The 14,217-nt window shown below is 40.5% G+C and overlaps 1 protein-coding gene across 1 annotated transcript in view; it reads left to right on the top strand.

Moving 5' to 3' along the window:
- The window catches only part of TGM7 (transglutaminase 7), a 91,138-nt gene that overhangs the window by 55,417 nt on the left and 21,504 nt on the right, over positions 1-14,217 (top strand). The window contains 3 exon segments of the mRNA XM_078151370.1: positions 4,388-4,564; positions 10,008-10,253; positions 11,379-11,497. Coding sequence (XP_078007496.1) covers positions 4,388-4,564; positions 10,008-10,253; positions 11,379-11,497 — 542 coding nt within the window.

Raw genomic sequence — 14,217 nt, 5'->3', positions numbered from 1 at the left:
TGATCTTTCCTATCTAGTGTCCAGAAAACTAAGTGTGCCTGCCTCCCATTCAACCAGAGGGAACCCATTAAGGTCCCATTCCCTTAGTCATAAACTGGAAGCACCAGGCCTGAGACTATAAGCTATTTGCAAGCTAGGTGCAATGAATTCACGGGTAGAAAGCAAGGATATCCACCCTACCTGAACCTTGTGTTCCTCCAAGAGATGTTTCCCTTTTTTTCTGGGTCTCAAAATATCAATTAATAATTCCATAAATTAACTGGCAATTCAATTGCTTTTTAGGGGACCCAGCTTAACTCATTTCAGTAAGTGTTTACTGAGCATCTACTACGTGCCAGGATTTTGCCCTCAAGGAGCTTACAATTAAATTGGGAAGAAATAGCCTATGCACAAATAAGTGCATAATATATAGAGGGTAAATGCAAATTAATTTCTGGGTGGGTGGGGGACAACATGAACCTTTGCAGGAACCAGGAAAGGTCTCCTGTAAGAGATGGCATCTGAACTGTGCTTGAAGGAAGTTGGAAATTTTACAAGGGAGAAGAGAGGAAGGAGAGCCTACCAGGTATGAGAAAATGGAGGTGAGAGATGGAAGGTTATGTAAGGGAAACAGTAAATAGGCGTTTTGTTTGGACCAGCAGTATCAAACTCAAATAGAATGCTAGACCACTAAATCATACATAAGGATCCCTGCAAAGCGCATATTGACATAGAAAACCACACATTAACATTATCTATTTTGATTTATTTCATTAAATATTTCCAATTATGTCTTAATCTCATTAGGACAGGAGTGTTGAAAGTAGAAATACAGGCTGACACCCTTTGGTTGGACCATAGATTGGGGGTGTTGGTGTTAGGAAATACTCAAAGACAGGTTGGAGCCAGATTGTGAACTTGTAAATACCAGTATCTTGATAGAAATTAAGGTAAACTGAGGCACAAAGCCCTGAGCACATTCAATTTACTGGTAAGGCAAGCAGTTACCAATAAAAGAGGTTTTTAGCTCCTCAGTAAGCCAAAAGACCGTAAATGAGAGCTGACAGATAATTTTTATGGCTAAAAGGAGAAGTATCCAAAAAATAGAAGGCACCATCATAGATGAGGAAACAATACGATTGGCTACAATGTCTGAAGCATCATAGATGGGAAAGCGATAGGATTGGTTACAAAGTCTGCAGCATCATAGATGGGGAAAGCAATATGATTGGTTACAAACTTTGTAGCATCATAGATGTGGGAGATAATATGATTGGCTGGAAATTTGGAATGTAAAGCTATCAACAACCCCTTCTTCCACCTTGTTGCTATGGAAAGCTCGTTGGCTGTGTCCACCTGCGTAGCTAGTTAGTGTCACAGCAGTACAGACCAGACTTTCTTGAAGGACAGCTAGTGTTGCAGAGATAACAGATCAGACCCTCTAGCATCCACCTGCATCCTTTAAGGATTACAGATTTTCTTAACACAGGAATAAAACAGTGATTAGCAGGAAAGTCAAACTTCCAAACTTAACTCAGAGACAAATGAAACGTGATTCAGGCATTACACAAAATGCCAGTAATGGTACAAAATGAAATCAATTACAGAATAGAATCCATTTGATTTTCTCAATTTTCATCAGAAGAGTTTGTGTTTTATCCTAACCGCAATAAGAAACCACTAAAATTTTTTGAGTAGGGGAATGACATGCTCAGACCAGCATTTTATTTTTTCTCCCTATTTCCTTTAAAAATTATTTTTCTATTATTTATTCATTTTTAATGTTTTAAAATTTTGAGTTCCAAATTCTGTCCATTTCTCCTGCCCCTCCTCTACCCGTTGAGAAGGCAAGTAATATGATATCTATTATACTTGTGAAGTCATGCAAAACACATTTCTATGTTAGCTATGTTGCAAAAAAAGCAAGAAAAATAAAGTGAAAAAAGCGTACTTCAATCTGCCCTTAGAATTCATCAGTTCTCTCTCTGAAGGTAGATAGAATTTTTTTCTTAGCATGAATCCTTTGGAATTGTCTTGGATCATTATATTGATCAAAGTAGCTAAGTTTTTCACAGTGGAACATCAATAGAATATTGCTGTCACTGTGTACAATGTTCTCCTGGTTCAGACCTATAGCTTAGGAATATCAGTTTGGCAGTTGCCATGGAAGATAGACTTAAGACAGGAAAAACTGGAGGCAGGGAGACAAATGTGAGGTTCTTTTAATGGTCTACGTAACAGGTGATGATAAGGGCCTGAACTAGGATGAAGGCTTTGTGAGCAGAGAGAATATGTGTCTAAGAGATGCTGTGGAGGTAAAATTAACAATTATAATTTTTTAATTAAATAATTTACTTATTTTTAGTTTTCAACATTCACTTCCATAAGATTTTGAGTTTAAATTTTCTCCCCATCTCTCTCCTCCCCCCTCCCCAAGACGACATTCAATCTGATATAGGCTCTACTTATACATTCATACTAAGCATATTTTCATATTAGTCATGATGTGTAGAAGAATTAGAACTAATGAGAGAAACTATGAGAAAGAAGAAATAAAACAAAACAACAAAAGAAAAGGAGAGCAAATAGTATGCTTTGATCTGCATTCAGACTCCATGGTTCTTTCTCTGCATGTGGATAGCATTTTCCATCATGACTCTTTTGGAGTTGTCTCAGATCCTTGTATTATGGATAAGAGCTAAATCTATCAAAGTCAGTCATCTTACAATGTGGCTGTTACTGTGTACAATGTTCTCCTGGTTCTGCTCATTTCACACAACTATCATTCTTTCGATAGTGTGGTATTCTGTGATTTGCAGCCATAGAGCATCACTTGAAGAATACTGGTGTGAGAAAGATACAGCTTTGTTTCAGACAGAAGCTTAAGGTCATTGAAAGAACCATAAAGTTACCCAAAGACATTCAAGCCCATTCTCTTCTTCCTGTTCAATTCTGGATCCAGCTAATTGTGCAAGATACAGGTTCTGATGGACCAGGTCAATGAGATGCCTTTTCAGTTTAGTATCATCGTCTGACCAAGAGGTATTTCCTGTGAGTATTATTAGGCTGAACTCTTCTGAGTGATTTTAATGTCATTTAGGAGACTCTGCAAGGTTCTTGAAACGATGAATAGGAGAAATTCAAAGAATCATGGGAAGACCCTATGAACTGATGCAAAATGAAGAAACAGGAGAATAATATGCACAGTGATTATTATATATTGTATATATGTGTGTGTATGTATATATACATACACACATATTTTATATATACACACACACAAATATATATAAATATATATGTATGTGTGTGTATATATATACACATATACATACACATACATATATACACATATACATATACATATATGTATATATACACATATAGTATATGTGTGTGTGTGTGTGTGTGTGTGTGTGTATAAAATAAGAACAACACTAAAGGTTAGCTGACCACAGGTTAAATGCAATGACCGATCTTGATCCCAGAGAAAAGATGAAATATTATTCCTCTTCTTGGTAGGAGTGTTGAGCATTGCATATGCTGTCAGATGTGGTCATACTGTTGATTAGTTTTACTCTGGTGCTTTTCTTTGTTACAAGGGAGAGTTCTTCAGGGAAGTAGTATAAAAAACAAAGGATATGCCTTAAGCTGTTTTTAAAAAGATCTAAATGAAATTCAATATAATAAACCAAAAAATTATTAAACACCTACTATATACAAGCTATTGGGCTAGGCACTGAGAGGCATAAGGACAAAAATGAAGAACAGTCTCTGCTTTGAAGGAGGTGAATTGCAAAATGTCTGACATATAGCAGGTACCTGAGAAATGCTTGTTGATTGACTGAGGGGGAAAGTGTACCAACAATAGATGGAATGAGGGAAAGACTCATAGAGAGATGGCATCTGAGTTGAGCCTAGAAACGAGCCAAGGTGGAGGTGAGGAGGGGTTCTAGGCCTGGGTAATAGCTTGTTGGAGGCGCAGCAGCAGAGTTTGGGGCACTGCTAATAGTTTGGTTTGGAAAGTAGAATGACTAGGGGCAGTTAGATGGCACAGTGGCTACAGCACTGGCCCTGGAGTCAGGAGGACCTGAGTTCAAATGTGAATTCAAATACTTACTAGCTGTGTAACTCTGGCCAAGTTACTTGACCCCAATTATCTTGCCCCCCCCAAAAAAAAGTAGAGTAATTAATTCATGTTATTAATAAGCCTGGAAAAATAAACTGGAGTTTTAAATGAGGAAAAGGCAATACAGAGCCATTGAAAGGTTTTGAGCAGGGAGGAGACATCACTAGACCTTGTGCTTTGGATCTAAACTCACAGTGTATGTGAAAATGCCTGCTCTATAAGGTGCTACGCATATACTTGGCATTTTTACTGTTTTTAATTGTCTTCCTCTGCTTTCAGTCTTAGGACTGAGATCCTCAAACCTGCAGAGTCCAAAAAACAACAAGGAGCACCACACTTCTGAGATTGGTTCTGAGAGACTGTTTGTGCGAAGGGCTCAGGCTTTTGTCATCACCCTGAACTTTGACAGGCCCTTCCATGCAGCCACGGACAAGGTCATCTTCACTGCTGAGACAGGTGATTTCCTTCCTACAATCAGCAGCAGGGCCTCTCTGTTGTACCTATGGAGTGACTTGGGACAGTTCCAGAGAGCCCTGGGACTGGAGGAAGACCTGAGTTCAAATCCAGCCTCAGACAAGTAATTACTCGCTGTTTGATCTTGGGCAAGTCACTTAATCTCTTCCTGTCTCAGTTTCCTCAACTGTAAAATGGGGATAATAATAGCACCTACCTCACAGGGTTGTTGTGAGAATCAAATGAAATAATATTTGTTAAAGTGCTCAGTACACAGTAGGCCTCTAATAAATGCTCCTTCCCTCTCTTTCTTCATGGCCCGGGCCTCCTACTTCTGAGCCTTCTCCCAGTCTTCTCTTCATGACACTCCTTCACTCTCTACTCAGCCAACTGCCTAATACTCTCTTACCCTCTCTATCCGAGTACGTCTATCCAAGCTTGCTTTCCCAGTTGCCAGCGGGATTAGAAGGGAGTGAGAAGAGAGCAAATGGGGTCAACACATGTAGACAGCTTTTTCAGAGTGTGGCTAAGAAAAGGAAGAAAGATAAAGGATAATATCTAGTGGGGATGGTAGAAGGAACTAGTGAGAGCAACTATTGAAAGTATTGGGGAGACTTAGGACTGCTTGTAGGCAGCAGAGAAGGAACGTGTAGATAAGGAGAGATTGGATTAGAGAGAAAGAGTGGGGTTGATAGTGGGGAGAAACTGCTGTAGAAGGTGGAAGGGGGTTGGGATTGAAGGTATAGATTAGATGACCTCTGAGTCCTTTTAAACTCTAGAGCTATTCAGAGGTATGCTGATAAATGTGAGTGACCAGCATGATACACTTTTAAAAATAATATTTCCCCCCAATTATGTATTGAAACAATTTTTAACTTTTTTTTAAGTTTTGGGTTCCAAATTCTGTTCTTCTTCCCCACCAACGGTAAGCAATCCAGTATGGATTATACATGTGCAATCATGTAAAACATTTCCATATTAGTCATTTTGTACAACTCAAACAACAAGAAAGAAAGGAAGGAAGGAAGGAAGGAAGGAAGGAAGGAAGGAAGGAAGGAAGGAAGGAAGGAAGGAAGGAAGGAAGGAAGAAAAAGAAAGAAAGAAAGAAAGAAAGAAAGAAAGAAAGAAAAGAAAGAAAGAAAGAAAGAAAGGAAGGAAGGAAGGAAGGAAGGAAGGAAGGAAGAATCTAAGATGAAGAGTAAATTATGTATTTTCAGACTTGACCAATATAGAAATCTGTTTTGCTTGATTTTATATATAATTTGATAATATAATTGTATATAAAATATATAATAATTTAATATATAATTATACATATATTATATAATTACATCATATATAAATATATACATACATATATTTGTTACAAGGGCTTTGGTTTTTTTTTTTCTAATTATGGGAGGGAGAGGAGGCTAGGGATAGAGTAGCCAGTCAGTAAGCATTCATTAAGCACCTACTATATGTGCCAGGCAGGCATTGTGCTAAGGAGTGGGGATACAAAAAGAGGCAAAAGACAGTCCCTGCCCTCAAGGAGCTCACAATCTAATGGGGAGACAACAAGCAAACGAGCATGTACAAGCAAGCTATGTTCAGGACAAATAGGAAATAGTCAACAGAACGAAAGAATTAAGAGGCATGGGAAAGGCTTCCTGTACAAGATGAGATTTTATTTTATTCACTTATTTATTTATTTATTTATTTTTACAAGGTGAGATTTTAGTTGGGACTTAAGGGAAGCTGGGGAAGCCAAAAGGCAGAGCTGAGGAGGAAGAAGATTCTGGGAATGAGGGTCAGCCAGAGAAAATGCCCCAAACTCATAATGAAACATACTAACCATGTCCAGATAGAGAACTAATGGACTTAGTGCAGACTGAAGCATATTTTCTTCTCTTTCTTCTTCTTGCTTATTTTTTTGAACACGGCCAATGTGGAAATTTATTTTGCTTAACTATGCATATTTGTTATGGATTTTGTTTTTCTTGTCTTCTAAACGAGTGGGGAGAGAGGAGGGAGAGGGAGAGAATTTGGAATTGAAACTAAAATTAAATTAAATTTAAAAAACAAAGAAAGAAAATGCTCAGAGCCGAAGATGGAGTGTCTTGTTTGTGGAATAGCCAGGAGGCCAGTGTCACTGGATTGAAGAGTATGTATCAGGGAGTAAAGTGTAAGAAGATTGGAAAGGTAGGAGGGGATTAGGTTATGAAGGACTTTGAATGCCAAATAGAGCATTTTGTGTTTGATCCTGGAGGTGGTAGAGAATTGGAGTTTATTGAATGGTGTGTGTGTGTGTGTGTGTGTGACATAGTGTGCTTTAGGAAAAACACTTTGATGGCTGAATGGAAAAAGGATTGGAGTGGAGAGAGACTTGGGGCAGGTAGACCCACCCATTGTGGTCAGCCAGGTATGAGGTGGTGAGGGACTCTACTGCAGTGGTGATATTGTCAGAGGAAGAGAAGGGGACTCATATGAAAGATGCTGTAAAATGAAATTGACAGGCCTTGACACCAGACTGGATACAGGAGGTGAGAGATAGTGAGGTGCTGAGGATGATTCCTAGGTAGAAAGCCTGAGGGTCTGGGAGGGTGGTGGTATCCTGGACAATAAAATGAGGGAGGGCTTGGGTCAGGGGTGGGGAACCTGCGGCCTCGAGGCCACATGCGGCCTTTTAGGTCCTCAAGTGCCGCCCTTTGACTGAATCCAAACTTCATAGAATAAAATGTCACTTAATAAAAGGATTTGTTCTGTGAAGTTTGGATTCAGTCAAAAGGTGGCACTTGAGGACTTAGAGGGCCACATGTGGTCTTGAGCTATAGGTTCCCCATCCCTGGTTTAGGGGGAAATATTATGAATTCAGTTTTGGACATGTTGAGTTTAAGATGTCTACTGGGCATCCAGTTTAAGATGTTTGAAAGGCAGTTGGAAATGTAAAACTGGAGGTCAGCAGAGAGGTTGGGGCGGCATAGGTAGATCTGAGGGAATGAGATCACCATGTGAAGTAGTATAGAAGGAGAGAAGAGGGCCCAGGACAGAGCCCTGTGGGAAACCTGCAGTTAACGGGTGTGATTTGGATAAGGATCCAAGGAGACTGAGAAGTGGTCAAATGGTTAGGAGAAGAACCAGGAGAGAGCAGAGCCTACAGAGAAGAGGGCATCGAGGACAATAGGATGACCAGCAGCGTCAGAGACTGCAGAGAGGTCAGGAGGAATGAGGATTGAGAAAAGTCTATTGGATTTGGCAGGTAAGAGAACATTGCTAACTTTGGACTGAGCAGTTTTAGTGGAATGATGAGGTCAGATGCCAAACTGTAAGGGGTTAGTCAAGAAAAGAATGACAAAAGAGGTAGTGGATATAGAGGGCCTTTTCAGAGATTAGCTACAAAGGGCGGGAGAGGGGCAGCTAGGTGACCCAGTGGATAGAGCACTGGCTCTGGATTCAGGAGGACCTGAGTTCAAATCCGGTCTCAGACACATAACACTTACTAGCTGTGTGACCCTGGGCAAGTCACTTAACCCTAGTGCCTAGCCAAAAAAACCCAAAAAACAAAAAAACCCCAAAGGGCAGGAGAAACATAGGTATGATAGTGGGGGTGGAAGCCAAAGAAAAAAAGAAAGCAAAGAAAAGGAAAGGAAAGAAAAGAGGGTCATTGAGGCATTTAAAAAAAATGGGCAAAACAGAAGGAAAACCAAAAAAAAAATGCTGGACAAATAGGATAATTTTCTACATGTTGAGTTTCTCATGTACTTTAAAAATATATATGTAAAATATATTTAAAAGAAAAGCAAGCTGTATATAATAGAAATCCACTGTTTTCACATACAACCCTCTTCTATTATACTATGTATATGAGACTGCCCCCCCCCTTTTTTTGGTGATTGTTACATTTAGAATTGAATTAAATGAATGAATGAGTGAAAGCATGTAGGCTAGATAAGGAAAAACACAAGGTTTGGTGTAATTCCTTTTATATCGGGGCTATCTTCATCAGACATTCAAGTTGTTTCTGCCTATATATCTCCATGTCATCCCTCTTCCCTTGCTGAGAAGGGGATTAATCCAACCAGTTTACATAAAATGTTAGCTTATTGGGTATCCCCTCCCCGGGCTCTTTGCATTTCAATAAGGGGAAAACAGGATATAGTAGAAAAAGTGGATTTGGATTTAGGGGACCTGGATTCAAATCCAGTCTCTTAGGATCATAGATCTGGAGCTGGAAAGGACCTGAGGGAGTCACTGAGTCCAATCCCCTTCTTGAGGTGAGGAAACTGAGGCCCAATCAGGTCATATGACTTGTCCAGGGTCACTTAGGTAACAAATATTTGAGATGGGAATCGAATGCAGAATTTCCTGATGTGAGTTTAGTGCTCTATCCACTGCACCACACTGTCTTTCTCCTCTCTGTTTGATCTTGGGTTTGGAGGAAGAAGGGGAGGTTGTCAAAGCTGTCTTCTCTAGCCTACGGATCTGTCCCATAGAATATACTCATAGTGGTGCTTCCTGGTTCCAAAGCCAGCCATATTGGAGGGTTGAGACCTGCTTCCAGCCAGGTGTGACTCAAGGCTTAGGGGCTTACCCTTCAAAATAGCATAGTCCCATTATAGGTTGGACGTAGTAGATCCTTCTGGAAGTGTTCAGTGAAAAGCTGGATGACCACTTGTCTGGAATGCTGTAGAAAGGTTCTTCTTCACATGTGGGTCTGTAGGAGCCCTTCCAGTCCCGAGGTGTTGTGGTTCCAGCAAGTCACCAAAGTTCTCTGGTCTGTAATGCCTCATTTTAAAATGAGGCAGTTGGACATTTGTTGTTCAGTCATTTCAGTCTCATCCAGCTCTTTGTGACTGACTCCACTGGGGGTTTTCTTGGCAGAGATACCAGAGTGGTTTGCCATTTCCCTCTCCAGCTCATTTTACAGATGAGGAAACTGAGGTAAACAGGGTGAAGTGACTTGCCCAGGATCACACAGCTGCTGTCTAAGGATTTGAACTCAGGTCTACCTGACTCCAGTCCACTGTGCCTCCTAGCTGCCGGAGGCAGTTGGACCACATGGTCTTTCTAAAGTCCTTTGTTGTCCTAAATGTATAATTCTATGAGAAAGTAAATAAATGTATTGTGGAATTTGGAAGCTAACGGGGTGGGGGGGGCAGGGTAGGTGGGCTGGGGCAGTCTTCCCAATGCCTATGGAACCAGGACTAGGGGATGCAGTGGATAGAGCACTAGAATTGGAGTCAGGAAGATCTGAGTTCAAATGTGGCCTCAAACACTTCCTAGCTGGAAAAGGAAATGGCAAACCACTCCATGTCTTTGCCAGGAAAACCCCAAATGGGATCATGAAGAGTCTGAGATGACTGAAAAACAATTGAACAAACGCCCTCCCCTACACCACAGATTTGGGTGAAGGATTTGGGACTTAACAAACTCTGAAGCCTTGTCTTCCCTCTTTTCTCTACTCTAGGTCCACAGCCCACAGAGTCGCTGGGAACCAAAGTGAGATTTGTCCCGAGCAAGGCCAGAGATGCGAACCACTGGAGTGTTTTTGATTTCAGTACATACGAGAACTCACTGCAGGTATCCCTGTCTTCTCCAGCCCATGCCATCATTGGTCGCTATCTTTTGAAGGTAGAGATCTCTCAGCCATCAGGCCAAGCTAAATCTTTTCAGCTTGGGGAGTTCATCCTGCTTTTTAACCCTTGGAATTCAGGTAGGATTTGCTTACCAAGGCCTAATGACCACTAGACCCACTGTGAATGTATCACTCAAGAAAGTGAAAAATTCTAGGGATTTCTTATTATTTTAAGGAAAGACTCTTGCGTCAGTGGGGTACAAATAGGCTGGGTCAATTTCCTTGGTGCTGGACCATTAGGCAGAGGATTTAGGGGCAGAAGATCTCTCCTGTTCCTTTTCATACAAAAATACAGAAAATACAGTTTATGTCAGTTTATAAGAAAAATACCCAAGTGCCTTTAGGGATAATATCATAAGGTCATAGATTTAAAACTGGAAGGGACCACTGAGGTCATATGGTCCAATTATTATTATTATTATTTTTTAGGCAGTTGGGGTTAAGTGACTTGCCCAGAGTCACACAGCTAGTCAGTGTCAAGTGTTTGGTCTGAGGTCGGATTTGAACTCAGGTCCTCCTGACTTCAACGCCAGTGCTCTATTCACTGTGCCACCTAGCTGTCCCCATATGGTCCAATTTTATAGACAGGAAACCTGAGAGAGGTTAAATAACTCATCTCAGGTGATGCAGATGTCCCTTCTACTTACACCTGACTCTAGATACCAGTGTAACATTGCTTTTCCCCACTGAAAACTTGTACTCAGCTTACCTTCCTGCTGGAATTCTTTCCTGGTTTCCCATTCCTTCCCCTTGCCCCTTGCCCCCCACCAGCTGCTAGAGGTCTTACCTTCCATCTACTCTGTATATATCTTGTATACACTTGTTTATGTATATGCTATCTCCCCAGTTACAATGTAAACTTGTGGGGCAGCTAGGTGGTGCATTGAATAGAGCACCCCCCCCCCGAAGTCAGGAGGACCTGAGTTTAAATGTGGCCTCAGACCAAACACTTGACACTTACAAGCTGTGTGACCCTGGGCAAGTCATTTAACCCCAACTGCCTAAACAAACAAAAAAACAACAATAAAATGTAAACTTGAGACAGGGACTGTTTTTTACCTTTCTTTGTATCCCCAGCTCTTGGCATAATGCCTGGCACATAGAAAGGGCTTAATAAATGCTTGCTGATTGGTTGATTAATTCAGACAGAAAGGCCTTCCCTGCCTCTCACTATTTCTCCCCCCTCTACTCTTCACTTCTCAGAGGATGAAGTCTATCTGCCTAGTGAAACACAATTGCAGGAGTATATCATGATGGACTATGGATTCATTTTTAAAGGGCATGAAAATTGGATTACTCCATGGCCTTGGAACTATGGACAGGTAATATAATGTGCAATGACATCTAGTCCAGGAGTTTTCCAGGTATGGTCTGAAGACTCCTAGCAAACAAGGAGGGTCTTCCAGATGGACCATAACTTGACCTAAAATGTAAGCATGGGATATATGGGATGATATCTATCTATATCTATCTATCCATCTATCTATCTATCTATCTATCTATCGACTCCTGTCATGAGCCTCAACTGGGCAGATTCCATGGTGTTGACTGAAGCTTTCCCATAGTGGGGAATGGGAAGGAGGTTATCGGTTCAAAGGTGGGAAATTCTTGTGTAGGTATGGACAGAATTATCCCTCAAACAAGTCTAAGATCAAAAACTTGGGTTTTGAGAGGCAGTGTGCTACAGTGGGAAGACAACTGGCTTTGGGGTCAGAAGTCCTGAGTTCAAATTCTGCCTTTGATGTTTATTAGCTGTGTAACAGTGGACAGGTCACTAAACCTCTCTGAGCTTCAGTTTCCTCATCTATAAAATGAAGGGAGTGGACTAGGTAATCTCTAAGGTTCTTCCTAACTTTAGATCTATGAGTTATGAATCAGGGTTAAGAATCAGGAAGCTGAAGGGCCAGAAGGCAGTAAACAAAAGCAGAGTCAAAACTAGAATCACCCCCAAAATCTAATGGGGCTAATGAGGTCTAGCATCTGGCTGTAGTTGTTCATACCTATTTCATTAAAACCTAACTCTTTCCTATGGACATCACCTCCTGTGCAGCCTTCTGCAATGAAGGAATTTCTGTGTATCTGCTCCAGGATGCCAGATTTCACTGGAGAAAGTCATGAAATACTATTCTTCCTTTCACCTTCACTATGTCTATCTGTGGAATCACCATCCACCCACTTGTATTTGAAGACTTGAGACTTTTTTTTACTCTTTATTCTCCTACCACTAATGTCCAACCAATTGCTAAGTCTTGTAAATTGTACTGTCATTTGTCATATCCATTCTCTTATGTCTGTTTTTATTGTCATTATTCTAGCATACACTTTAGATATCACCTAGCTGGACTAATGTGATAGCCTCTTTTAAAGATATTATTTAATTTTTTTCCAATTACATATATAGTTCTCAACCTTTATTTCTTATAAGATTTTTGAGTTCCAAATTTTTCTCCCTCTCTTCTTCCCTTCCTTCCTCCCTAAGAAGGCAAGCAATCTGATATAGGTTATACACGTGGAATCACATTAAACATATTTCCACATTCCTCATGTTGTGAAAGAAAAAACATAACAAAAGGGGACTACCATGAAAAAAAAAGTGAAAATAGTATGCTTCAATCTGCATTCAGACTCCATAGTTCTTTCTATGAATGTGGATAGAATTTTCCATCCTACATCTTTTGGAATTGTCTTGGATCACTGCATTGCTGAGAATAGCTAAGTCATTCATAGTTGATCATAGCACAATGTTGCTATTACTATGTACAATGTTCACTTTGCATTAGTTGATGTAAGTCTTTCCAGGTTTTTCTGAAATCCATCTGCTCATCATTTCTTATAGCTCAATAGTATTCCATTACATTCATATGCCACAACTTGTTCAGCCATTCCCCAGTTGATGGGCATCCCCTCAATTTCCAATTCTTTGGCACCACAAAAAGAGCTGCTATGAATATTATTGTGCATGTAGCTCCTTTTCCCTTTTTTTGATCTCCTTGGGATACAGACCTGGTAGTGGTATTGCTGGGTCAAAGGGTATGTACAGTTTGATTGCCCTTTGGGCACAGTTCAAAATTGCTCTCCAGAATAGTTGGAGCAGTAATGTGAGATAGCCTTTTAACACTTCCACTTCCATTCTCTTCCCCCTCCAATACATCTTTCATACCCCTGCCAGAATAATATTTCTCATGTGTGGATTTGGACACATTGCTGTTCTTTACAAACATCTCTAGTGACTCCCTGTTTTCTCTCTGGGCAGCTAAGTGGCACAGTGGATAGAGCGCTGGGCTTAGAATCAGGAAGACTCATCCTCATGAGTTTAAATCTGGCCTCAGACTCTTACTAGCTGTGTGACCCTGGACAAGTCACTTAACCCTGTTTGCCTCAGTTTCCTCACCTATAAAATGAGCTGGAGAAGGAAATGTCAAACTATTCCAGTGTCTTTGACAAAAAAAATCACCAATGGGGTCACAAAGAGTCGGGTATGACTGACAAACAACTAAACAAAAATTGCCCACTTAAGTCTAAATTTCTTAGGGTTCAAGATCCTCAACAATCTCTCATCATTATACATTCCTAGCCTTATCTCATATTACTTCCTTTGTAATTGACATATGCCATCCAAATTGAACTTCTCTCTGTTCTCCATCCCTTCCTGCAAAAACCCAATCCCAAACTCATGTTAATACCTGCCCTTAAGGTCTGCAAGTTAGTTTCGACTAACTACAAGGTAGTGCAAATATTATTACTCTCATTTTATATATGAGAAAATTAAGGCTTTGAAGGGTTCAGTGACTTGTTTATGGTAACATGGCTTCTAAGGGTCAGAGACAAGATTCAAATCTAGGTCTTTTGACGCCAAGTCTAACACTGTCCATTATGCAATATTCTGGTGACCATACCCTGTGTTTTCTCACCTCTATGTCTTTGCTAATGCTGTTCCTCATACCTGGAACATCCTCTCTTTCCTTCATTGCCTGTTGAATTCCTACACATCCTTTAAAGCCCAACTCAAATTCCATTCCCTCTAGGAAACATTCTCTGATGC

This window comes from Phascolarctos cinereus, unplaced genomic scaffold (assembly GCF_003287225.1).
Source record: "Phascolarctos cinereus isolate Bilbo 61053 unplaced genomic scaffold, phaCin_HiC Scaffold_3;HRSCAF=262, whole genome shotgun sequence".
Taxonomy (NCBI): Eukaryota; Metazoa; Chordata; class Mammalia; order Diprotodontia; family Phascolarctidae; genus Phascolarctos; species Phascolarctos cinereus.
Note: the sequence above shows the minus strand (reverse complement) of the source record. Positions and strands in the feature narration are given on the sequence as shown.